Genomic DNA, 26,322 nt, shown 5'->3' on the forward strand with positions numbered 1-26,322 from the left:
CTGGTCTCACACAATTCTAGTAGCCAGAGAGACCTCCTGACCTTGGCCTGGAACCTGCCTCTTCACGACATTTGTTCCTTGCTCTACCACAAGATGGCTGTGCTCAGGAGTCTTGTTTTTCTCTACAAACAGCAGTGGGGAGCCCCTGAAGGAGTATGACACCCAGGCTGAACTTCAGGCAGGTCGCTGGCGGTCAGGTGGAGGAACAATAGAAGAGGGGTAAGGCCAGAGGCAGGGAGATTGGGTAAGGTCTGGGCAGTGACCCCACCTTGGAATGGTGGAGCTCTGTGCAGAAGGAACAGCAGCTGCTGTAGGGGTGGACAGAGGCTAAACATTTTCAAGATCAAGCCTTGTGTTTAAAATTCCTAAGGGTGGGAAGGGGACCAGTGGTCAGGAGCTGCCCACAGTCAGGTTTTGAACCAATGTTCTAACCCTTTGTAGTAGTTTGCTGGGGCTGCCATAACAAAGTTACACAGGCTGGGTGGGCGGTGGGGGGATGGGGCTCAAACAACAGGACTGGACTGTCTCACAGTTCTGAAGGCTGGAAGTCCAAGGTCATGGTGTTGGCAGGGTTGGTTTCTTCTGAGGGCCCTGGGGAAGAATCTGCTTCAGACCTTCACCCCTCCCCCATTCCCACCCTCAAGTTTATGGGAGTTCGCTGGAAATCTTCAGCACCCCTTGGCTTCTGGCAGCAGCACCCAATCTCTGCCTTCATCATCACCTGACAGTCTCCCTGTGTGTGTGTCTGGGTCCAGATTCTCCCCTCGGATAAAAGCCCCAGTCACGGTGGTTAAGGGCCACTGACCTTGACTTTGGGGGGCGGAGTGCAAGTTCAGTCCCTCTCAGCCATGGCTTGGCAGAGTGGGGACGGAAGTGAGCTCACAGGAACTATGATGTGTGTGAAGAATGAGAGTTAGACTCAGCCTCTCTAAGTGTGAGATTCTAAAGTGCTTTGGTCTTTTAGTACAACTGGATTTTCTGCCCTTGACATGTCCTCTTCCACTCAAAGACGTTTTGCAGCAACCAGCAAGTATTACCATATTATTTTATCATCTGTCACTGCCCATGGGTAAGAATCACTTGTTCAGTTGATCTATGTTTTGTGTAAAGGGCTGCAGCAGCTCCAGGCTGATTTCTGCATCCTAATTGCAGGGCAAATAAATCCACAGCTCTGCCTAGGAGCAGGGACTGGGGAAGGAGATGGTGCTTACCCCACTTCTGACTGGCTGGGTCTACTCTGGCCTCATTGGCCCAGACATCAGTCTATCATTACAGTCAGAGAGGGCAGGAGGTAGTCCTTACTCTCTCATGGAAATGTCCTATTTTACATGAAGTATAATCATTTGTATTTATTCTAAGCCAGTGTCACATTCTGTAAATGCAGTGTTCCCAAATGCAATGCCCGCCCCCCCAAAAAAACCCTGAAAATACAAGAACATATTTATCTATCACTGACTTTGCAGGAATTATGCATGTGTATAAAGCAGGGACACATTCCTATGCCATAGTAGAGTGTTCTATTCTCACCTGAAGTGTTCTTGAGGTCTTTCTCAAAGTCCTTGCCCAGGTCAGGATAGCCTAGGGTTTTATCTCAGAGAGGGATAATATGGTGGGAAGTGGTAGCTGCCTGGGACTCCACTGAGAATTCTGAGACCATATCAGGGTTTAATCAGAGGATTCTGTGATCGATTAACAATGCCTGCCACAGGCACAGAAAGGGAAGAGACAGCCCACATGCCATATGTGCTCTCAGTATCTCATGGTCATCCAGGCCCCTTACACTGGAGCTGCCTGTGAACAGGGCTCACTCTGGGATCCATAAGGGAAGTGAAGGCCTTCCCTAGGTGGTACTCACCCCCATTGCTTCTGCCTTCCTGCCAGGTCCCAGAAGCCATCCGCAAGTGCCAGAGGGCAGGCATCACAGTTCGCATGGTCACTGGTGACAATATCAACACGGCCAGGGCCATCGCCATCAAATGTGGCATCATTCATCCTGGGGAAGACTTTCTATGCCTGGAGGGCAAGGAGTTCAACCGGAGGATCCGCAATGAGAAGGGGGAGGTAAGTGCCCAGCACAAGGAAGCTTCCAAGGGATGAGCTAGGATGGGGGCATGGGGGCTGCATGACTGTAGAGAAGACAGCCAGCGTGCCACTAAGAACCCACTCACTTTGGGTAAGTCCTCTCCCTTCTCCAGACCTCAGTTTCTCTCTCTGATACCCCTCCCAACCCACCCCCTCCCCCATCCCTCTCCAGATTGAACAGGAGCGAATTGACAAGATCTGGCCAAAGCTACGGGTGCTGGCTCGTTCCTCCCCCACGGACAAGCATACCCTCGTCAAAGGTAAGACTTGGGGGGCAGCTCTGAGACCAGAATCCGCTCCTCTCCTGGTACCTGCAGCTTCTTTCCAGGACAGAGGGGCTTTTGCACGGAGCTCCCCACACCTGGCAACACCCTTGTTTCACCCCATTGCAGCCCTGGGAGGGCCTCTAAGGGCCACAGTGGGATGGGGAGGTTGTGAATCTTCTCTCTGGGTTCCACCTCGTCTAGAAAACAATGGGCTGGGCCTGTCTAGGTCCAAAAGTCTTTACCTGAGGGTCAAATAGGGCCCACAGACATGTTATATTTGACTGATGTGGTGCCTTTTTTTATGTTGAATTTGGATGGCTTTATACACACTCTCCTTTCACTTTGAATCAGTCTTCACCACTCCTTATTGTTTGACATCCAGCCCACTTGACTTATTTATGTTCTCAGCCTGGCCCCAGAGCTTGTCTTCCTGGTCTGCATGATCTCTGAGGACTCCAACAAACATCTGTGACCAGAACCCCAGGGGTGGGCTCTCCTGGGAATAGCAACCTGAGAGATGAGACCAAAAGCTAGCATCCTTCTCCTTCCCTGTCTTCCTCCAGAGAGAAGGAGCATACCATTTGTTGAGCCCATGTAGGTGGCCGGGTGCTGGGCACTTTTAGAGTCATACAGCCCTGGCTTCAAGTCCTGGCTCTTCCACTAACCTGTTCTATAGCCTTGGGCAAGTCTCTCCTCTACTGGAACTCAATTTCTCCATCTTTAAAATGGCCACAGAAGGGCAGGTTTCTGGCTGAGGTCATCCCTGGGGCATCTTGGATTCCTCTCCCAAAATGCTGCCCAAGGACATTAGAGGAGGCAGATCTGGCTTAGGGATAGAGACTGAGAACCTCAGAATCACAGATACCAGAGCAAGAAACCCCCCAGCCAATCCCCATTTCTTTCTTAATCACTCACTCATTCATTTACTCATTCTTTTGATAAATATTTATTAAGGATCTGCTAAGTGCCAGGCCCTGCTCTTGGCAGACATGCTCCTTCCATCTTAGAATTCATGGTCCAAAGAGTCCATCTAGCAGACATTAAACAGGTTTCCTTCCACAGACCTAGAGGCTGTTATCAGTGGAAGGGTAGGATGGGGCCCTCTGTTGGCGTCTCACTCAGGCTGGGGATGGATGTCACATCATAGGCCATCGAAGGTAGGTCAAGGGTCCAGGAGAAAGGGCTTTTGTTTTCAGGTGGGTCAGAGAACTGCACTGTGAAAGACCAGAGGCAAAGCTTCCCAGACACCTTCAGGAAATGTAAAGAAGCTTAGTTGGCCAGGCAGGGACCTCAGGCGAGAGAGGAAGACCAGAGAAGAGGGTGCTGGTGTCAGATCATGTAGGGCCTTGAATGCCAGCCCAATGACCTGTGCTGTTAGCCCAGCATTGGGAGCCACTGGGAAGGCCTTGAGAGGAAAAGTGTTATTTTATAAAGTTCACTGCCCGCTTGTGGGGAGAACCACCAGGATTGTCCAGCTGTAAGAGCTACTTCCCAGACCAGGGTAGGGTGATGATAGCACAGGTGGAGCTGGAAGTCAATAGGTCAGAGACCTATTTGGGTGGTAGAAGGACCTGGGCCCAGCAGTCGTTCAGATATAGTTGAGGGATGAGATGGGGTGAGGGGGTCCCAGATTCCCTCAGTCTGTACAGGTTCAAGAGCTTGCAGCATGTCAGGATGGCCCCTGGTTTTTGAATGGGCAGCTGGGTGTCAGGAGTCACAAGGGACAGATCTGAGAGTGATGAGTTCAGTTTAGGGCCAGCTGAGCTGGAGGCCGTGTGACATCCAAGTGGAGATGTCCAGAAGACAGCTTGCCATCTGTGGAGTCAGGGCTCAGCAGAGAGATAAAGACGCAGGTGGGCTGTGCTAAATGGGAGAGCAGAGGAGCCTGCCAAACCCCTGAACCTCCCACATGAGTGATGGGCAGAGGCTGAGAGATGGAGAAGAGGCAGCCAGAGGAGTGGGAGGACACCAGGATCAGCGGTGTCCAAGAAGACAAAGAAGGGAGCTTGCTGAGGAGGAAGGTGTGGTCCACGGCAGGAATGGCACTGAGAAGTCCAGAGAGATAGGACAGGAATGTGACCATAGGCGATGGCCACAGGAAGGCCCTGGGTGACTGCACACAGGCAGGCCATGTCAGTAGAGTGGCAAAGCCATGCCGGCTCTGGAAGTGGAGGAGAGTGGTCTGGGAGAAGGTGTCCTCCCAGCTCCCCTTCTATTGGGAATAGCGGGAGGGCTGTGTCAAAGCTGGTACCAGTCTGCGGGGCCACAGAGGAAAATGTGGCCCCTCCCTGCTTTGGAGGAGCAGATAGGCATGCTGAGGGAAGGCCTCACATGCCCAGTGGACAGAACCTGGAGGCTGAATCTTGGCTGGGGACTCGGGGACTGCCACCAGCTGGGGGGGGGGGGGGGTGAGCGACAGCCTAGGATGAGTCCCAGACCACGTGGCCTTGGCGCTAGGCCTTGAAGAGGGTGGAAGCTGGACCACTGCCAAGGGCTGGGGGAGTGGCTGCAAGGACCTACAAAGACTTCTCAGGGAACCTGTTCCCTCATCCCTTGGGCTGCTGCTGCTTCTTACCAAGCACAGGGCAGGGAGAGACTTATGGGAGCTACAGCAATCTGACTAGGGCAGGTGAGGGTACTCAGGGAGTCACAAAGGCTTCCCCAGGGGAAGTGGCATCCAAGCTGAGACTACAGGCACAAGACAGGCCCAGCCAGCCGACGGAAAAGCCCAAGCAGACAAGGGCAAGGGGGCCGGCTTTGTAGATGGAGAGCCATTCCTATGACTGGAGCACAGATTGGGGGTGGCCAGGGACAAGAGAAGAGAAGATCAGAGAACGGGTGAGTGTGATCACCAGGGACATCAAACTTTCTGCATGGAGCTAAAAACATGGATGTCACCCTGAGGCTAGCATGGGCCATGACAGAATGACTATTGGTTTAGAGGGAGGCAACAGGTCAGCCCAGGGGTTAGAGAGAAATCCTGGTGCTGCTGTGCAGGTTGGATGGGCAGCCTGGGGTTAGTGGGTGGCAGAGACGATGCTGGTGGCAGAGGGGAGGGGAACAGAGAGAAATGGAATGTTTCACTTCCAGTGGGATCTTGGAGCAGAAACTCCAGGCCTTGGTGATAGATGTGAGATGTGAAATGAGAGAGGGACATGCCAAGAGTGACATTCAAATTTCTGTCCTGTCCATGGACATATCCTCTCAAGTTCCATATGTGACCAATGATGACATCTTTCACCCACCATTTTCCGCTGGCCCCAGCTCAGTGACAAGGCCACATGCTGTTTATTCAACTTGTTGAATATTTTATTTTTATTTATTTATTCTTTTTTAAAGATTTTATTTATTCGAGAGAGAGAGAACAAGACAGAGAGAGTAGGGTGGGGTGGGCAGGGAGGCGCAGAGGGAGAGGGACTCCCCACTGAGCAGGGAGCCCAAGGACCCTGGGATCATGACCTGAAACACAAACAGACATTTAACCAACTGAGCCAGCCAGGTGCCCCTGAATATTTTGTTGAGGGTAGATGTCTGGAGAGAGGTCCGGACCAGAATGATGGGTCAGGGGTCATTGGCAAATGGCACAGCCCAGGCCTCCTCAGGAGGGACTATGGGTGTACAGGGAGAAGGAGCTGAGGGAGGAGCAGATTGTAGGAGAACAGAGGCGCTCCTAGAACTCAGGCAGAGGGGCAGGTGTTTCCAGCCGGGGTGGCCTACAGTGTGGCCAAGGGCTGCAGAGAGTGCAGAGTGTGCTGGAGAGGCAGTCAGGGCCCAGGCCGCAGAGGACTGAGGTGCCCAACATCCCCTGCAGGTGCTGGCAGCCACAGGCAAGCCTGGAGCTGGGGAGAGCCACAACTGGAGGGGGTGGCAGGGCAGGGGCCAAAAAGGAGGCTGTGCCCGGCCCGGGGTCCTCCCAACGGTCAGGGCTGGCCGGGGCTGCCTCTGGCCCATGGAGTGTCCTGGGGCCCTGAGCGCACTCTCGCCCCACCCCACAGGCATCATCGATAGCACACACACCGAGCAGCGGCAGGTGGTGGCCGTGACGGGGGATGGCACCAACGATGGGCCTGCGCTCAAGAAGGCTGACGTGGGCTTTGCCATGGTAGGGGCAGCTCGCATTGGGCCCCAGGGTGGGGCCTGGCAGGAGCTCATGAGCAGGGGGTATGGACAACACAGCCTCAAGCTGTCTGTGCAGGACACCCGGTGTACACTCAGCTCACCCACCATCCACCTCATGGGCCCAGGGCTCTCAAGCCTCAGCCTGGCCCCTGGGGTCCCCCTGGAAGGGTGGAAGGGGGCTTCCTGCAATGATGGGGGTGGGGGGAGCTAAGGGGAGTGTAGGCCAGGTAACAACTTCCCAAAGGCAGAGAGCTGGCCTCAGGGGCCTGGGTCTAGGGGGTGGGGAACATGCACACACACACCATGTGGTCTGGCCGTGCTGGGCAGTTGGGAGTATGCATGTGGGGGTTTGTATAGGACTGAGAATGTGTAGGGGATGAGGACAGTGTTGCTTGAGCTGCTCACCCCCCAGCCGTCCCTCACAGGCTCCTATTCCTGTCCCCACAGGGCATTGCAGGCACGGACGTGGCCAAGGAGGCCTCAGACATCATCCTAACGGATGACAACTTCAGCAGCATTGTCAAGGCAGTGATGTGGGGCCGCAATGTCTATGACAGCATCTCTAAATTCCTACAGTTCCAGCTGACGGTCAACGTGGTGGCTGTGATCGTGGCCTTCACCGGCGCCTGCATCACGCAGGTGGGTCCTCGCGGGGAGGAGAGTGCAGGTGGACAGGGCTGGGCATACCAAAGCATGGGGGAGGCCCTGCCAAGGGCCAGGACTTGCATCACAGACCACAGGTGCAGGCAACAGCCTGAGGAAATGAGGCTCAGTCAGGCGGGAGGCTGGCTCAAGGTCATCTAGCGAACAAGAGATGTCAAGCCTCACCCCCATGTCTGTCTCGTCCAGTCACAGCCCTGGTCCTTGCTGCAGGAGGCAGAAGAGGTCATCCTCAAAGGAAGGCAGAGGCCCCAAAGGCCCAGAGGGAGGCAGAGGCAGGGCAGGGCCCAAGGGGGGTCGGGCAACCCACTGGGGGCAAGGAGCCAGCAGAGCCCTGGGGGCCTCAGTTCTGGCAGGAGAGGCCTATTTGCCTGGGGCCCTAAGGCCAGGTTAGGGCTCTTTGTCACTGGGAGAGGCAGTTGTCTGTCAGGATCACCATCTGGCCATGAGCAGCCCCATCCCGAGCTCAGGGGAAGCCAGCCAGCAGGCCTGCATGTCTTCAGCCTCGCTCCTTCCTCACCTGGCCCCATAAGGTGAGAGCTATAATGATCCCCATTTTACAGAAGCAGAAACCAAGGCTGAGGATGGACCAGCCAGGAACCTGCCATTGTTCCTGCTGCAGCCTCCTGTCTTCTCCTAGGGGCTGACCAGCCCGGCCTGGAGAGGAAAGGGCCAGTATTTCAAGGCCTCCTGGCAATCACACGGGTAGACAAGCTCCTGCCCACAGAGAGGAAAGGGCCAGTATTTCAAGGCCTCCTGGCAATCACACGGGTAGACAAGCTCCTGCCCACAGAGAGGAGCCCCCAGAGGCCCAGAAGGCAGCACTGCCCCAAAGAACTCTGTGGCCTTAGGAATGCTGCTCCCTTCGCTGCGTTCTGAGCCCCTGGGTGCATGTGGCAGCACCCAGTGCCCTATCCTAGAGTCAGAGCTGGGAGGTGGCTGGTGGGTCCCTTCTACTGTCAGGGCCCTCTCCTGGTCTATGGGTGACAGACGCCCTCTAGTGGTACTTGGGGAAGCCTTCCACAGCACAGCAGCTCCTGCAGGCTTCTCAGGGACCCACTGATGCCCTTGGGGAAACAGGTTCAAGGAGAACTATCAGTTTGCCTAAGGCCTGAAGTTGAGCTTGTGGCAGGGCCATGTAGGCATTGGTGGGGCCATGGGAGGCTCTGACCCCAAAGCACATGTAAACAGAGAAGGTGGGTGAGCAGGAAAAAGCCTCAGGATGAGGGAACGTGGCTGCTCCAGGGCATAGATAGGAGAGGTGGCCTGCAGGAAGGGCTCTGATGAATCCAGGAAGTGAGTGAGTGGATGGGGTGTGGTCAGAGTGGGCCTCGGGGGCTGCACTGAGAAACGATACAGGGGTGAAGAACCGTTTAGGTTTAGGCGATTAGGTTTCCAGGGTCTGTGGGCTTCCTGCAGGAGGTGTTCCACAGCAGATGAGGCTAAAAGAACTGAGGGAGAGGAGGTATGGGCTGGAGAGAGGGTGATGCTAGGGAGAGGTGGGCGCCGAAAGCCAGGGGGATAGGTGTGGTGAAGAAAGTAGGGCTGAGGAAGGGGCCACAGGGGCAGAGATTTAAAAGATGAGGCAAGAGGAGCCCTGAGGGAGGAGAAGAGGAAATGGCCAGAGCCCTGGGGCAGGCGGGCCACGAGAGTGGGGTCTAGTGCCAGGAGGAGATAGTGGCCGCACAAGGCAGTGAGGTCGGTGAGAGGAAGCTGGAAAAATGCGTCTCTCGATTGGCAACAAGGAAGATGCTGGGGACCTTGGAGGAAGGAATTTGGGGGGCATGGAAAGGCCAAAGTCTGGCTGCCAAGGACAAGGTCCTTGGGGTGCGACAGTAGAGGGGACAGTTCCTCGAGGCAGTGTACCCCATGTGATATGGTTGTATACAGAGCGGTATGACTCTGTGATCCCAGTCGCAGCCAGAGAAAGGCATGGAAGGATCCACACCAGAATGTGGACGGCGGCCACCAGTCGTGACAAGGTCATTGATGAGCTTTAGCTCCTTCTGCTCTTCCCTACTTGCCCAAGTTTTCTACCATAGGAAGTTTGTTATTTCTGGAACCATAGATGCACACAATAATTGCCTAAGGTAAAGTGGGATGACGAGGTAAAAAGGTGGTAGTGACAAGGGGACAGGGGCTGTGGGCACTGTTTGTGGGACAGCAGAGACCAGAGCCATTGATAGTTGAGGGGAAAGCAGCAGTGGGAGACTGAGGAGATAGGATCTGTGTCAGAGACAGGGGAGATCTCAGCCTTAGCCAGGAGAGGTGTGTCCACGGAGGCCAAAGGAGAGGAGGGCACATGCTAGGGAAGCAGGAAAATTTACCAGAAGGCAGGGAGCTGCTGACCGTCGTGCCTGGAAGACTCAATTTTCTCCTTGCGGGAGAACATGGGTGGGCAGGTCTAGGCTGTGCTCCAGGGAAGGGAAGGCCTGGCAAACTTGTGGGGTGCTCGCTCAGGAGCCCGGTGGGCAGGCCGGCTGAGGGCAGACCCCCTGGGCAGAGCCGGCTCAAGACCAGCAGGAAGCTGCCGAGACCCACACCCGGCACTTCGTAGCAGCAGCAGCAGCGGGCCGGCCTCCCCGGTGACAGCCTTCCCCGCCGCTGCTGTCTCCAGGACTCCCCCCTGAAGGCCGTGCAGATGCTCTGGGTAAACCTCATCATGGACACGTTCGCATCGCTGGCACTGGCCACGGAGCCGCCCACCGAGACCCTGCTTCTGAGGAAGCCATATGGCCGCAACAAGCCCCTCATCTCACGGACCATGATGAAGAACATCCTGGGCCACGCCGTCTACCAGCTGACCCTCATCTTCACCCTGCTGTTTGTTGGTGAGTCCCCCACCGGCCCACCTGGGACACCCTGGCCATCCCCAAGCTTTTGGATTCACATCCACCCTCTTGTCTGCCAGTGAAGGAACAGGGGACTCAGGGAGGTGAAGTTAGTTGCTCAAGGTCACATAGCAGGTCTGGCCCCTTCTCTGACCCATTCCTGCACTTCATCCGTGCCTCAGGCGGGCTTCCTCTGAGATTTCCCTGAGGAGAGGCCGAACACCTGCCTAGCCACCAACTATTTCCACAGCATTTTCCATTAGGCTGCTTCATTTAGGTCTTGCACACACTCAGTGGGGCAGCCCCCTGGTCCCCACCATACATTACAGTGAGTGCCCTGAGGCACACAGAGGTGAGGGGACCTGCCTGCAGGGTTCAGCCGAATTGAGGAGCCTGGGTAGAGACCAGGCCTGTTTTCCTTGGGTGAGTTATGGAGAAGCCCAGAGTGGGGAAGGGGCTGGCCCATAGCCACACAGTGAGTCAGGGCCAGCTGGGAGTCCTCAGCCTGGGCAGGGCCCTATCACGTGAGGTGTGTGGCTTTCAATGCCACTGAGCATCTTCCCCCAAAGTCCAGAGTACAGATGTGGGTAGGGCATGGATCCTATTCCTCAAAGGGCAGTCTTCTTGTGTAAATTTTGAAGGTGGTGTGTTGTCAGGACTACTGCATAGATTATCTTTAGAGTCTTTGAAGAAGCCATGTGAATGAAGAAAGAAGACTTCCAGGAAGGGTCAGGGAAGGGAGGGGGGAGAAGTTCCTAGTTTACTTGCTGGCTTCCCCCCTTGAGCACCTACTCTCAGTGGTCTTGGACTCAGCTAGACACCTCACACTAAGAAAACCCCACAAGCCCTCCTGGCACCAGATTACACAGCTTTGCAAAGAGATGTAGAATGGCATCAAGGCCTGTCATCAGTGGGTGCCCACACAGCAGCCCAGGGGGCTACTCTCCCCCCACCATGTGGCAACTCAGGTACAAGGGAATGAGGCCACATGGGTGGGTCCAGCCTGGCCTAAAAGCCCCAACCTCCACATAGCAATCAATATTTCTTGTAAGATCTCCTGGAGCTTCCAGAGGTCTCAGCAAGGGACACAGTCAGCTACAAGCCTTACTTTTTTTTTAAAGATTTTATTTATTCATCTGAGACAGAGCAATGCAGAGAGAGAGGAAGCATGAGCAGGGGGTAGGCAGAGGGAGAGGGAGAAGCAGACTTCCCGTTGAGCCGGAAGCCCAAAGCAGGGCTTGAACCCAGGACCCTGGAATCATGACCTGAGCCAAAGGCAGGTGCTCAACCATCTAAGCCACCCAGGTGCCCCAAGAAACCCCGCTTTCAGGGGAGCCCAAGGTCATGATTTCCCATGAGGGATTCCCAGTTCACACCCAGTCCCCACAGTCCAGATGAGTTTGCCAAGTGGAGGTCACTATCTATAAGCAGTGTCAGCTGACAATACAGCTTACATTCCACTTCGATCAGATTTCCACGGAAGAGCGGAATAAAGTTCACCAAGGTCTTTCTCCCTAGAGAAGAAAGGGTCTTGTCATCCCTCCACTCACACTCAGGACTCCCCCACAGTGCAAGCCCACCCTGCCCCCTGATATCCAGAGCACCGCCTCTGTCTCTGCATGACCCACCTGACTGCGCAGAAGAGGCCCCTGCGCAGGGCCCCACGTCTCCCCTAGCCGAGCCCCTCAGCCCCGCTCCCGCCCTCTCGGCTTGGCAGGCGAGAAGATGTTCCAGATCGACAGTGGGAGGAACGCGCCCTTGCACTCGCCACCCTCGGAGCACTACACCATCATCTTCAACACCTTCGTCATGATGCAGCTCTTTAACGAGATCAATGCCCGCAAGATCCACGGCGAGCGCAATGTCTTTGATGGCATCTTCCGGAACCCTATTTTCTGTACCATCGTGCTGGGCACCTTTGCCATCCAGGTAGCCAGGTCCCCACCCTAACCTGGGCCAGGGTGGGCAGTGGGCCACTAGAGTCCCTTGGCAGTGCCCTGAGAGCCCAGACCCCTGAGTTGGCCCCTGACTCTCTCTGTGTCTCTGTCTTTCTCCCTCTCTGTCTCTGTCTCTCTGTCTCTCTCTCTCTCCCTGTTCTCCCCTTTCACCTCCAGATAGTGATCGTGCAGTTTGGGGGGAAGCCATTCAGCTGCTCTCCACTGCAGCTGGACCAGTGGATGTGGTGCATATTCATCGGGTTAGGAGAGCTCGTTTGGGGCCAGGTAAGTTCCAAGTGGGTTGGAGGAGGTGCCCCTCGGCCGAGGAAGAGAAAGAGCACCAGACAGGGAACCGGGGAGTCCCAGGAATGGGTCCTGGATCTGCCATAGATGCACTGTCTGGCCCTACGCGAGGCCCTCCCCATCTCTGAGCATCTGAGCAGTGGGGGCTGGCTCAGGTCCCAGATACTGGTCCTTTGGGTACCACCACTGTGATTTTTGCCTTATATCCATATACCATTGATCCTGTGATTTGTTTGATATTTTCTTTCAATCAAATCAGTTTTTTTTTCATTGAAATTCATGCAACTTTATATTATTAACATGATTAGAAAATTAATATCATTTGTCATAAACAGAAGCTAACAAAAAATAATAATGTAATGAGAACAATGTTATTAAACTCTAACTAGATGCCATGGCCTGCCAAGGCTCAGAGCTTGAAGCCAGCTTGTTGTTTAAGAGGATAATTAGTAAGTGGTCTGACACCAAGCAGAGACTCCCTTAGAGAGCTCTGAGGAAATGTAGGAGCAATGAGCTCTGGCTTGTCTCAGAGCTGTTCGATGCTGTGTCCGAGATCCTCCCCGGCTCTGGGGAACCATGGGCTGGATGCTCGGGAGGGGCCCTTCCAGCTGTGACCCAGAACCTTCTCACACCGGCTCCCTTCCCTACTTTTGCCCAAGTCCTCGGCATGTGTGCACATGTGCATGTGTGCATATGCACGTACATACACACACACACACACACACAAGCACACACACACCCCTTCTCGGCACTCATTGCTTGCAGCCTGACCAGGATGCAGTTCTTGTGAGAAATACCTGGAGCCTGATCTGGACCAAAGGGGCTTTATTCCCAAGATGCTCCATTGTCCAGGTCATAGGGGCCCCAACTGGCCTGAGACATTGTTCTTGCCTTCAAGATATTCCAGGCTGGAGTGGGAAGCTGCAGGAGCAGAAATTAATTAGAAGATAAAGAAGAAAATTTAGTTTCACTCAAAAAGTCCTTGTTTAAACTTTGGAGCTTCTTTGGAAAGTTGATAAACTAGATTTGCCTTAGCAACTCTATTCCCCGGGTACCCCCAGAGCCAGGCCATCTTTATCCTCAGGGAGCTCTTGGCATCTGGGAGAGCAGGATCAGAATGTCTGGGGACTATGCCAGTGGGCAATGCTGACACCTCCAGGGGAACCTGTGAGGCTGTGACCAGGTCAGCCCCCATCTAGTCCCTACATGATATGAAAGGGGCCTCTGATCTGTGCCACCTCAGCCTCCCCATAGGGCCTGCCTCTCATGCCTCAGCCCTGTGGACAAGCCCTTTGGAGGATGATTAAGAATAAAAGCAGATCCTCTTCTCATACTGCCTCTGCTTTCTGGGAGGGCAAGCATTCCCAGAGTCCCAGGACAGGCTGTCCCCAGGGTATCCATGCCCTGAGCCCTGAGCCCCTGCTGCCTGCACTCGGGTACCACAGGACCCAGAGATCGGAAGGAATGAGTACAGGGACCTGTGGGCCAGCCATGGGTCAGGCTCATGCACGGCAACTTAGACACACCATCTTGCTTAATCCTCAAACTCGGAGAATTGTCCCCAGCTTTACAGATGGGAAAACCAGAGCTCAGGGAAGTTAAATGACTTACCCACGGTCACATGACCTGTAAGGTCTGGAGTATTCAAAGTCACACCTGTCCAACTCCTAAAGGCCAAGATTTTCCACTGTGTCCCCCGACTCTGGATGAGTGTGTGAATTAAAAAGCAAATCAATAAGAAATTATAAAAGATGGAGTTGAGGAACAGGTAAGATGAGTTAAGCAGCATGCTGAGTGTAACTAGGTAAGTGGAGGGGAAGGGAGGGGGTGGGGTGGCAGGGTGGGAAGGAGGCCACCTGAGGGACAGCCCCCATCACCCTGATGCTGGACCCCCTGCAGGTCATCGCTACCATCCCGACCAGCAGGCTCAAGTTCCTCAAGGAGGCAGGCAGGCTCACGCAGAAGGAGGAGATCCCAGAGGAGGAGCTCAATGAAGACGTGGAGGAGATAGACCACGCTGAGAGGGAGCTGCGGCGAGGCCAGATCCTGTGGTTCCGAGGCCTGAATCGAATCCAGACTCAGGTATAGGAGGCTCCCGGGGCTGGGCCCCACCTAGCCGGGGTGGGTGGGTGACAGAGATGGGCGTGCTCCATGCCACCCACAGGCCCACAGAGATGGGGCTCCAGCCCTGCTCTCACCACCTCACCAGCCTTTGGTACACCCATGCTCCCCACACACACACCCACATGGCTGCTAAAAAAGCTGTGGCCTTCTCAGGAACCTCCCATCTCACCCCTCAGACCAGCAAGGGGTCAGACTGGGGGTCACACACATCATGGGTTTCCAAGGGGGGGGATGCCTCGAAGTGGGGAGGGGGCCTGAGTGCTGAGGTGAGTGTGGGGCTCCGGTCTGGGTTGCAGGGCAGCCACCAAGAGGGGCAGTGCAGGGCTGGACACTAGTCCATGTGAGCCCAGGGCCAGCTCCAGATCCTCCCTGGCCTAGAGGTCAGCCTGTGAGGTCCGAGCATGCCTACACACATGTACGTGTCCTCCACAGGGCTTCCAGATACTTCCCTCCAGCCTCCGCCGAGGCATCAAGGCCACTCTGGGAGGAAAAGTTTGGTTTTCCCCATGCATACACAGACCCAAACATGCACACAAAGGGTACATACATGCCAAGCACATGCATGGGATGGGTTTCTTCCCCTGGACAGAGACACGTGCCACATCCATGTGGCCCCCACGCAGAGGCCGCACGCTCTCACACAGCCCTCTGCCCAGGCTGGAGTTATAGGTCACACTGTACGTTCACAGCCCTGTGGGAGGAAGGGCACAGGGGACCAGGAAACTAAGAGAGGGCAGGGTGGGTCTCATGCCCAGACTGCCGGGAAGAGCCATCTGGGAAGTTCACGGCTGCCCCCATCACCCTGCCAGGCCTAGCACCCCACTCTAACAAAGAGTAAATCACCTGGGCTGCTTCACACCCCACAGGGCACTCCTGAACATCCTCTCATTGGCCTTCACAGCACCCCCCCCTCCAGCTTTAGGGGTGACCGAGGTTTAGGAGCCAACCCTCTTGGAGAGCTGGGGTGGGGAGCGGGGCAGGTGTCAGAGTCAGAGGCCCCCCCTTCCCTCCTGACACAGCCTGGGTTCTCCTCCACGACAAGGACCCAGCTTGCAGCCCTCTTAGCCACCCCTCCCCAGGGCTCTGGGGCCCACAGAGGGGCCTGGCGCCGAGCAGACGTCTTTCAGAGCCTTTGAGTGTGTCTGGTAGTCTTTGTTTGATTTAAGTCACGTCGTCGTCGTCACCGTGGCTGCGGCTGTGCTCGTGGCATTGCGCCTGTCAGTCGTGTAGCTGTGTGTCCGTTCTTCTCGCAACTTGTCTCGTTCTCTCCTCCGTTGCAGATTGAAGTAGTCAATACTTTCAAGAGCGGGGCCTCCTTTCAGGGGGCCCTGCGGAGACAGTCCTCCGTCACCAGCCAGAGCCAGGACGTAGCCAATCTCTCTAGCCCTAGTCGCGTGTCGTTGTCCAATGCTCTTTCCTCTCCGACCAGCCTTCCTCCTGCTGCAGCTGGGCGTGAGTGTGAATCCTTACTGCCTCGGGCGCCACCGACGCCAGTGCTGGGCGGGCAGGGGCCGGGGCACCAAGGACATGGGGCGGGGGGGCGAGGGGCCACAGCCATCGAGGAGGGTCCCTGTTGGTCAGGAGAGTATAGCCAGTCACGGGGTGGCCATCACTTGGTGGGCCAGGGTTGGCTGGGGTCAGGGTCGGGATTTTACCACTTGGCCGGGGGGTCGTGAAGGTCTCATGTGGCCAAAAAGGCTTGGGTGAGTCAAAGGATCGGCTTCTGGCCAGGGAGTTCCCAGTGATCAAATGCTCCAGCCCCCCACTGGGTCACAGCGGCTGAGGGGGAGCAGTCAGCCAGCACAGCAAGGAGGAGACCCAATTAGTCTAGGGTTCCACTCCATCAGGAAGAGCCTGGCCCACCAGGGCAAGCTCAGAGTTGGCTGGGAGGGCAGAGTCTTACAGTCAGTTAGGTGAAGGGTTACCAAGAGTTAAGGCCATCAGGGGTCACAGTTAATCACAGTGGGGTCCAGCCAAGAGAGGGGCATTATTGTTCAGAGGTCCCAGTCCGTGAGGGTCCCAGGCCACCAAGGAGATCACAGCCTAGAGGCCCCAGCCCCAGTAGTTCAGAACCCTTTGCCTTCTTCCCTTGTACATCTGATGGCACCAGCTGCCTTACACACACTCCTTTTCCCTGCACGCTGAAGGTCTGACCCCTTCCAGAAAGGCCAGGGCTCTTGACCCATTCAGCTTGACCTCAGGCAGAAAACGGTGAACCATGCTTCACATCTTGGCTGGGTGCCAGCAGGCCCTGAGGGATCTAGTCTAACCCATGGTTTCCTCTCCTTCTTCATCTGGAGGATAGCCAGGGACTCTGGCCTCCTCCATCTTCTCCCTCCTGCCAAGCTCACCTCCTCATGCCACGATTTCTAACTTGGATCTCTCGTCCCTGGCCTACCTAGATCTTTCTGAATCCCTCCATGCCTTCTGGCCCCAGCAGGAATAACCTGCCTCCCTGAACTTGTCTCCAGTCAGCCCCTCCCAAACTATAGGGGAACCCCTAGTTCTGGTCTCAGATTCCCACAATGTGTCTGTTTCAGTCCTTCGGCTTTGGAAGGATTTGATGAGGGATAGGCTCAGGGCTTCACCTCTCCATATCTTATAAAGTGCCTGTACCCCCATCCAAACACAGTACACTCCACACACACATCCCCTACCACTGAGCAGGAGAGGACCGGCATGCCGGGTGGGAACTGGGCTATCTGAGCCCTTGGGCAGGAGACACCAGCCACAGAGAGCCTGTTGATGGCATATGCTCATATCCCATAACTGTTCAGTGGATACAGCCCTGCCAGGTAGGCAGGATAACAGGGAGGATGCAGAAAGGGAAGAAAAGCCCTTCTGTGTTCATTCATTAGCACAAAAACCCAGCAATGGGGAGGCCAGACAAGCCAAGGTGAAATGGAGACCTAGTTGAGCAGATGGTGTCCAAGTCATGTCTCCATGCCTGTCATTGCCAGACTTTCTCAAGGCAGGAAACACATTGGTCCCATCCTCCTCCCCCTTACAGCAGAGAGCCTCACCGGCTGACCTACTCCTGCATCCACTTAGCTCTGGCCTTGCTCAGCACCACCACCTGTCTTGAAGTGTTCCAGGCTAGGGGTGCCTGGCTAGCTCAGTTGGTAGAGCATATAATTCTTGATCCTGGTTCGAGCATAAAGATCATTTTTAAAAACATGATGGGGGCGGTCCAGTCTGGAGAGCCACTGGGGAAAGAATCCATTTCTTTTGGCTCTTGCCATCCCTCTTGTTGACTGCCACATCCCTCTGGCTGTGTCTGACCTCTTTTGAGGTATGGTGCTCCACACTGGCCACAGCCAGAGCCCACCTGGGATTTCTGGGCACTCATGCAACCTTTGGAAGTCTTCCCATGGCTTAGCCCCACACCTTAGCTCTCAGCCTAGAGAAAGAGCTCGGTCATCTCAAACCTGGGCAATATCATTCTCACCTTTTTTTCTGTCATTTATAAAACCATTCAATAAGACCAGTCAAGTGATAATCAGTTCTCAACACTCCCCCTTCAGAGAGACACCCATTCCCACCCACCCTCCATTCTTTCCAAGGACCTAGAGGGGCTGGTCAGGCATGACTCCTTCATCCAACTCCCTCATCTTGCCTCCTTAAGCATCTTGTATTCCTATCCTCTACCAGAGAATCCAGACTGTAATTTGGGGTGTCTTGTGGGAACTTGACACCAAGTCAAGACAGCCAGGAGTACTAGTTCAAAATGGGATAGCAACCTCTATAGCTTTAACACACACATTTTGATCAATATAGTCAGAGTGTGAACTCTGAATAAATACCCCTAGTTCCTCCTTCACCTGAATTGTTGCTATAATGACAATACCTCCTCTGGTCTCCAAGGACTCTGAGGGCCCTCTGGTTACCAGGCAGGGTCCCTTCAGGAGTCAAAGGCTATTTTCTCACAGGGAGGTATGATGCCAGTAGTCAGGAGTAAGAGAAGGGGTCCGGCTTGGGTGGCATGGAGAAGTAGGCTGCCTCCTACCTCCTCTGAGCAGCGTTTTCTTCCTGGGGATTCTCCAGCACAGGAGCGTAGCCATGTGCATGCTGAGTCCAAAATATCTGGAATCCGTATACCCTAGAATGAGTCAAACCACTGTCCCCTAGGTTGTCAGGAGTTGACCACCAAGGCCAGTGGTGGGGCAGTGTGTACTTGAGGCAGACTTCTGACTCATAACCATGGGGTGAGGAGCTCCCCTAGCCAATCCCACCCCTGGCACCACTGTGAGATGGAGGCCCCAGGCAGACAGATGCATGTGGTGACATGACAGTCGGGTCAGACTTGCATCCAGAATGTTTGGGAGGGAACTCTGGTCCACTCTCTTTGCTTCCTCTTCTAACTGACTCAAGAATGAGTTTGTTTTTTTCCCCCAGAAACTTAAAGGCATACTCCAAGGCCTTATACTTGAGCCTTACTCAACATTTTCCAAAGTAGGTCCCACATCCTTCACTACGCATATGCCTCACCAAGGAGATAGGAGGGAGGATCTGTCAATATACCCATTGCACTGAGAAAGACACTGAGGCTCAGAGAACTGGGCCAATGTGGCCATGATCACACAAGTAAGTGGCTAGGAGTCTGACTCCAAAGCGCCTCATTATTCCCACCATCCCACGTCACTTTCCAGACAAGCCCATAGCCCTGGAGCCTGCAGAGTTTGAATTTCCATTCCAGAACCAGTGCCCATTCCCACAGCCTCACAAAGCGGAGAGGGGTCAACCCTCTGGAGTCTAGAAGGCCAGGAAAGCTGTTTCTCTGCTTGAATTTGTGCCAGCCTGGCCAGGACTGAGGAGAAGGGCACCTTCCCACTGGTGATCGAGGACAAAATTAGCATTCAGCTCTGTGACCCAAGGCCAAACTGCACTGCAACTCTTGCTCATGCCCCTCAAACTCCAAGCCATTTTTGTATTTAGCAAGTTTATAGCAGGCCCGGTGTTGGTCAGTGAAGGTCCTTCTCCTTCAAACCGACCAGGCCGAGAACATCAGACACCTAACCCAGAACCAGCCACTTTCTGGCCACTACCAGACAGGGGGCATCTCCTACTGCCACTTCTCACTTCCCTCATCACATCCATGATTCTGAGGACTGCTAGGGCAAGGAGTTCGCATCTCTTAAGGGGAGAAATGGAGAAGGAAAGAAAACTGTACCTCTCATTAGCGTTTTGGTAACAAACTTAGCATAATCTTGGGTTGGCGAGATGGCTTGCTTCTGGGGTGGGGCCTAGACCTCTCCACTGTCTGAATATTCCATGTGTTTGTTTCCCTAGAGGGCTAGAGAACCCTGGAGACAGAGTTCAGCAAGAGAGAGTGAAATTAAAAGAGGTTGTGAGTCTTTAACCTTGAGCCTGAAATGAATGTGAATCAATCCCAGACTCTTGGCTTCCCTGAAGCCGGGTAAACATTCGAGTATGTCGAACCCGTCCCAGCCCGGGGCCGATGCAATCCCTCGAGCCATCCCACAGAGGCGTGGGTCTCCTGCTCCCTTTGTGCTGATCAAACTAGTGTCTGAAATCCCACAGATCCGGATCCTTTTTCCCTCTCCCCTCACCCTGTACCCAAATGAGGCTTATGTCCCAGAATCTCACTTTAGGGTAGGCAGGGATGGGAGGGGGAAGAGCTTTTTTTCTTCCCATATTTTTTTCATTTCAGCCGCGGAGAGAACCGAAGTGGACACTTGAGATGACCATGGCGGGGTGTCCCGAAAAGTCTTGTCCCCACAGTCTTGTCCAGAGCAGTTCATTCTTTCTGTTGTCTCCATGCCAGGGGGAGGGCAAGGGGCCTGCATCTCATTGTGTGTCGTCCCCTCTGCATTTTCAGTCACATGACAGGATCCCGCCACCATCCCTCCTCCTCCACCAGGCGCTCCGGCCAGCACCTTATTGCAATACAGCCTCAGAACACACTGGGCACTAGGCTGGACAGTTACAATGATTATTATTTCCATTTTACAGATAAGAAAACTGAGGCCCACAACACTTTTTTTTTTTTTTGCTGTTTTAACTTAATCAAGGGTGTAGTGGCTTGCTCATCAGGAGATCAGAATATTTAATCATCCCTACAGAGCCTTGAATAGGGAATCCAGGGAGAAAGAGGCCTCAGAGCAAACAGCCGTTACGGAGTGCCAGCACGAATACACAGCGTCTGCTGGCTCTTGCTTGGTGCCTGATGCCTCTCATTTAAAGCATGGTTCCAACAAGCAGGATCCCCTGGAGTCCCCAGCCCACAGCACCTAAGAAGGAAAAGAGACAGAGATGCTTTTGAGAAAATAAGAAAAAGTCAGAATGAGTAATGATGGCTGACAACAAAAGAGAGAAATTTTTTTAAAACATCAAAACTCAGGGGTCTTACAGAAGACCAAAAGAATTACTGACCAACTTAAATTCTTTGTGCACACTAAAACAAAAGGCAGAGGAGCATCTTGGGTGCTTTAGAAACACTTCCCTCTGAAATAGTAAGATAAACCCTTAGCTACAACACCTAAAACCATCAGACACAGTCATCTAGAAGATTCACTCCCATGGACAGGGCTTTCCCCACCCATTTCCCACCAACCCAACACCCCTGGGCTTAGCTGAGAGTTCCACAAATCCTCAGACCACAAGAGCCCTGCTGATCCTCTGCCCCCCCCTTCCCGCACCCTTGCAGCCCTGTGGTATGGAGGCAGCCCCTGCTCTGCAGGGAGAGCCAGGCAAGGCACCCTTGGCTCCACAGACAACTTGGCAAGGCTCTGCTCCTTGGAGGCGCTAATGCCGCCTCGTATTCCTCTGCCACTGCCTCCACTCTGAGTTGGATCTGGGAAGACAGGAGTGAAAACCTTTGCCGCCAAGTCCCATCTTCCCCTTTAGATGATAGGCACGGCTTCCCCCTCCCAGGAGTCTGGAGAAGGGACCCCTCTCTTCAACACGGGGGTCCTATTCCTCTGTATCCATGAGGCAGGACAGAGGACAGCCAGGGAGGCAGCATGTCCCGCCCGTGGTCAAGGCACCAAAAGTGGCAGAGCCAGGACTCAGACTCAGGTCTTCCTCACTCCAAATCCAGTGCTCCTTCCACTAGCCTCCAACCTCCTTTCACTCTTCTGAGAACCACCACGGGTTCCGACTAAGACACAGAAAATGAAAGAGTGTGCTGTTTTGTGGCTCGGCTCCACACCCCTAGAATCCCACCCAGGGCTGGGTTTGGCCATCTGATTCTGGCCTCCCTTTTGGAGGTTTTGTGTTTTCAAAGCACAAATAAAGAAATAAAATGCCCCAGGAAATAAGGGACCCCAAAGTCAATCACCTCCAATGACTGGCCAGGGCTTTGAGTCTATACTCGAGTGTTTACCTCCCAAATGCATGAAGGAAAGAAACGTTGGGTACAAAGACCTCCGTTCACATTGTCCAGGCTTCCAAGTGTAGCCGTGTGTCTGTCTGTGTGTGCTGTGTGGTTCCCAACCCCTCACCGTGGCATGCTCCCGCCCCTGAATGTCATCAGTCCGCCGGCTCCTTCGTGCTTTCTGGCTGCCTCTGCTCTGCACCCCAGAAAGCCCTGAGTTGGCTTTGGTTTGCTTTGCTGCTTCGGTTTGATGTTCTTGTCCTCTGGCCCTCGTGTGTCTTCTCCCGTCCCAGCTCATCCGACTGTCTCTCCTTTCTGTTCCTTCTCTGTTTCGTGACATGTTATCTGTTCCATGTTATATGGTTTCTTAACTGCGTGTGGTTTTCTTAAGATTACTTTTCTAAAACTAGCCTCTCCTCCTTCCTCCTTTATTCCCACCTGGCCCCGCTCCCCTTCTGCATGGTTGGACTTCTGCTTTAAAGTTAACAAGGCTCAGTCTCTCACTAGGTCTGGGTGCCCGCCGGAGTGGACTATGCTTCCTCTAACCACTGGTTCCCACCATCTCTGTGATGGGGCTTGATTCCTCCTGTCCGAATGATACTGTAGTTCTGACCAAAACCAAAGCAGTTTTTAAAACCTCATGGACGCATATAACCTGAGCCCCCTCTTCCATTCTTCCCCCTCCTGCCCCTGCTCATAACACCCAGCGACTGTGGATTCCAGCCGCCCGCTGTGCCTCCCCCTTTCCCCCAGCCCCTCCTCCGAGCCCCCCCCCCAAGCTTGGCTGCTGGCCCCCCCCCAAGGCAGTGCTTCTCACCCCTGTGCTTCCCTTGCAGATTCGCGTCGTGAAGGCGTTCCGTAGCTCTCTCTATGAAGGTCTAGAAAAGCCTGAGTCTCGAACCTCCATCCATAATTTCATGGCTCACCCTGAATTCCGGATCGAAGATTCCCAGCCCCACATCCCCCTCATTGATGACACCGACCTGGAAGAAGATGCCGCGCTCAAGCAGAATTCGAGCCCGCCGTCATCGCTCAACAAGAACAACAGCGCCATCGACAGCGGGATCAACCTGACAACCGACACAAGCAAATCAGCTACCTCTTCAAGTCCAGGGAGTCCCATCCACAGCCTGGAGACGTCGCTTTAGCTGAGGACCCCCGCCGCCACCCACCCCCGGGCCCCACCCATCCAGGCACCCAGCTCACCCAAGCAGCAACGAGCAACAACAGGAAACCAAATACTGGCGAGAAAACCAACATTTCCCCCCCAAGAGACCCTTTTTCTGGCTGCGATGCTGTTTGAACTCTTTTTCACTTTGAGGCAAGGGGGCGGGGTCTCCCCGGGGGGTCCCCGGGAGTGAGCGATCTTCCCAGGACAAGCCCTCCCAGGCTCCCGCCCAAACATGGACCAGCCATGCACCCGCCAGGCCACCACGTCCCCTGCATGAATGTACTGTACACTTCCAGTCCTCCCCTTGTTTGGTGTGGGGGGGTCGGGGAGGGTTTTTTGTTTGTTTTCTTAGGCGGGAACTGCAAACAGACTCTTTTCTGAGACTATTTATCCAATCCACTGGTCTGTGAGTTTTTGAAAATGCTTGCGCAGCATGGTCTCAGTTGTATAGGTTAATTTAATAACTTTTTGAAACTGCAGAGCTTCACTCACCTAGTAAATTTGCACCAACGGAACCGAAGAACTTCATAGACACTCACAAGGTTATATCCATTTCTTTGTATCTATATCAACGTATACTTTTCCAAGACTGTATACGTCCATATAGATAGGTATATATATATATATATACACGCACACACGGATATATAAAGTTTTTTTTTTTTTTTTTTTGCCGGCATGTTGCCTTGTTTCCGCTTAAATTGCTCTATTTTAACTTATTTATGTCCTAAAACAAGAATGTAATTTGTTTACAAACCTGTAGATAACGTCTTTGGCTATTTGTACGGTTTAAGAACACTGGTGGCTGAGATGCTATAAAAACAGCTCAGCCCAACAGACACTTCCCCGGATTGCATCCTTGATGTTTTACAATAGCCATGCTCTGATTTTTGCCTGCTGTTTCCGTTCAATTATGTCACTACCACGGGAGGCCCAGACAGAAGCCAAACACTACCGAGTATCCATCCGGAAAGGGGTTAACACCGTGCTCCGTAGACAAGGGAGAGGAGGAGAGAAGGCTTCCTAAGTTCGTAGCGCTACCAGCCGGCCCAGCCCGAGGATCCGGGCATCCGCCAAGCTTTGGTTGAAGACTTTTCTCTCGATGAAACTCGCTTGAGTTTACCAAGAGCATTTCAAAAAAAAGAGGTTCTCTTTGGCACTGTCTGTACAGAGGTTGAGGTAGTGTTGCAATATTATAAATGCTACTGTGTTGATTTTCTTTTTCTTTTTTCTTTTTTTTTTTTTTTTTTAGTAATTTAGAGGTTTATTTACTTATAAATTGCAGCGTATGAGCTGTTGGCATACTGGATGAGGATCATTATGGCTTGCTGCTTTTATTTTTATTTTTGAAGAAGAATAGCCTTTTTCTCTGCACTATTTAGATCCGAACGAACCTTACGATGTGTATATTGAGATGTATTCAGTGTGATTTTTAAACCAAATTGTCTTCCTGTAGTCGCAATATATACTGTAGCCTTTCGACAGCAAGTCTTGCTTTCCCAGACAGAAAGCCATTCTGAAACCCTACAGTATCACAGGTGAGAAAAGGTGGTTAATTTCCCCCCAAGACAATAACAGCACTAGTAATCCCACTTAATGAGAGCTTATTTAATTGTACGTCAGCCTCTTAACTGCTAAGCACTTTGTGGGTATCAGCTTTTTTCATAAAAGAACTTTTGTATTTAATACAAAGTTTGCTTTGAGACTTTTCAGCATACAATCTTTTTCCATAAACTTGTACAGTGCAAAAGACATTTTGAATACCATGATCGATGACGTCCCATGCTTCAAGGAAAACCAAACACTTTCCACCTCGCTTGCGAAATGCGCTCCTCAGACTGACCCTTCCCATGGTTGCTCTGTGTCAGCTCGGCCCTTCCCCTCTCCAGGCCCAGAGAATTCTCCCACAAACAAGATGAGAGCCACTTGGGAAAAGAGCCATAGTCCGCTGGGAGGGCCTACGTCTGGGTGGCTGTGAAGGAACCTGAGGGTTTGGGATCCCAAGTCTGCCCATCCCACTTGGCAAACCTTCCTGGAAGGAGGACCTTCTGCGCGTGAGAGCATCCCCTGAATGTCGCGAAGGAGTATCCCTGAATGTACCCAGCAAAGGAAACTGCAACCCCAACAGGGTGACCAGCCCTCAGATATGCTTATTGGATTCCAATACAAACACCACCAAAAGCCAGCCCGCTGTTCTCCTGCCAGGAAAGGAAAGACCCACTCATGGAAAACATGGAGCAGCCTTGGAACATGGTGGTTTTTTGTTTTTGTTTTTGTTTTTTTGTAGTTTCCTTTCTCAAGGTTTCCCATATCCCTACCTTCTCTGTTCCAATCTTGTGTCCATGACCTCATTCCACAACACCAGGAGAGCTGCGTGTGCGCACCACGCTCCCTGTTCATTAGGAGCCAGGACACAGGGAAAACAGGAGGCTTTCTCCGAGCAGAGCTTAGCTTGGGGAACAGGGAGCAGTGGTAGAGTGACCGGGAACACCCGACCTTAGTGTTGGTCTTTTCTTGTCAGGAATGATGGATGCTCACACACACACACACACACACACACACACACACACACACACACGTGCACACACACACACAGAGACACACACACACACAGGAAATGATTGGTTTGTCAAACCTCACCGTAGTACATAAAGCTTGCACTCTGCGTCCTATATCTAGCAGCATGGGGTACGTTTGGCAGTTCACCCCATTAGGGGGTAAATAATTTATGACCATTCATCTGTTTTTATGAATTTTTTTATCTAGACAATAATTGTAAATAAAGAACTCACCGTCTCTGTTCATTTAATACTATGCAATGGTTATGCTTTCAATTGCTGACTCTTCTTATTCCCGCAGTGTGGTTCTGAAATGTCTGTGGTTAAAAAAAAAAAAAGGCAAAAAAACAACATCAACCAGAACACAGCAAATATATACTCTGTAATTTTTTTTTTTTTTCCGGTTTGGGACTGCACCATCCACTTAGCTTCTTTTCTGTCCTCTGGACAAGGGCTTCAGAAGACAGCAGATTCATTCTGAGACCTAAGTCCAACCACTTGTCTCCCCTCAACAGATGAGAGAAGAGCAGGGGGCACATTCAGTGACCCCTGGGGATGAAGAATCACCCACCTGTGGAGGTTGGCAGGGAGGAACGTTTCCTCCCTGTGTCTCAGGCAGTGCTTTCCCTAACTCTGAAGCAGCCTCCATTGCTCCCACTAGTCCCTTGCCCCCTTGTCCCAACCAGAGCACAGGGTTGACAAGAGGGAGGGTGCCCCGCTTTTGAGGCCAGACCAATGACAATGACAGTAGTGGGCCAAGGACTCTGGACCCATCTCAGCCTGGGTAGCCTACTTATTGAATAGCTGCTCTCTTCCTAACCACATTGAAATGCCACTTGTACCACATATTGATAGCTTATATAGATTTGGGTCTATTTCTGGAATTTCTCTTCTGTTCCCTTCTCTGGGTGTCTCATCTGGCACCAGCCATACAG

At 53.2% G+C, this 26,322-nt stretch overlaps 1 protein-coding gene across 46 annotated transcripts in view; it reads left to right on the forward strand.

Moving 5' to 3' along the window:
* ATP2B2 (ATPase plasma membrane Ca2+ transporting 2) overlaps nt 1–25,638 on the forward strand; it is a 458,951-nt gene extending 433,313 nt beyond the window's left edge. For 20 of the 46 annotated variants that reach the window (XM_072720298.1, XM_072720317.1, XM_072720297.1 and 17 more), the window contains 9 exons: nt 1,882–2,061; nt 2,255–2,342; nt 6,344–6,450; nt 6,915–7,106; nt 9,745–9,958; nt 11,676–11,887; nt 12,073–12,180; nt 14,098–14,280; nt 22,495–25,638. In XM_072720298.1, coding sequence (XP_072576399.1) covers nt 1,882–2,061; nt 2,255–2,342; nt 6,344–6,450; nt 6,915–7,106; nt 9,745–9,958; nt 11,676–11,887; nt 12,073–12,180; nt 14,098–14,280; nt 22,495–22,806 — 1,596 coding nt within the window. In that variant the 3' untranslated portion in view covers nt 22,807–25,638. Of the gene's footprint in view, nt 1–1,881; nt 2,062–2,254; nt 2,343–6,343; nt 6,451–6,914; nt 7,107–9,744; nt 9,959–11,675; nt 11,888–12,072; nt 12,181–14,097; nt 14,281–15,602; nt 15,775–19,611; nt 19,667–22,494 lie in introns of all 46 variants that reach the window. The other 26 variants (XM_072720309.1, XM_072720311.1, XM_072720327.1 and 23 more) reach the window with 2 other exon arrangements.
* The last annotated feature ends 684 nt before the right edge of the window (nt 25,639–26,322 follow it).

Source organism: Vulpes vulpes, chromosome 9 (genome assembly GCF_048418805.1).
Source record: "Vulpes vulpes isolate BD-2025 chromosome 9, VulVul3, whole genome shotgun sequence".
NCBI classification, from domain to species: Eukaryota; Metazoa; Chordata; class Mammalia; order Carnivora; family Canidae; genus Vulpes; species Vulpes vulpes.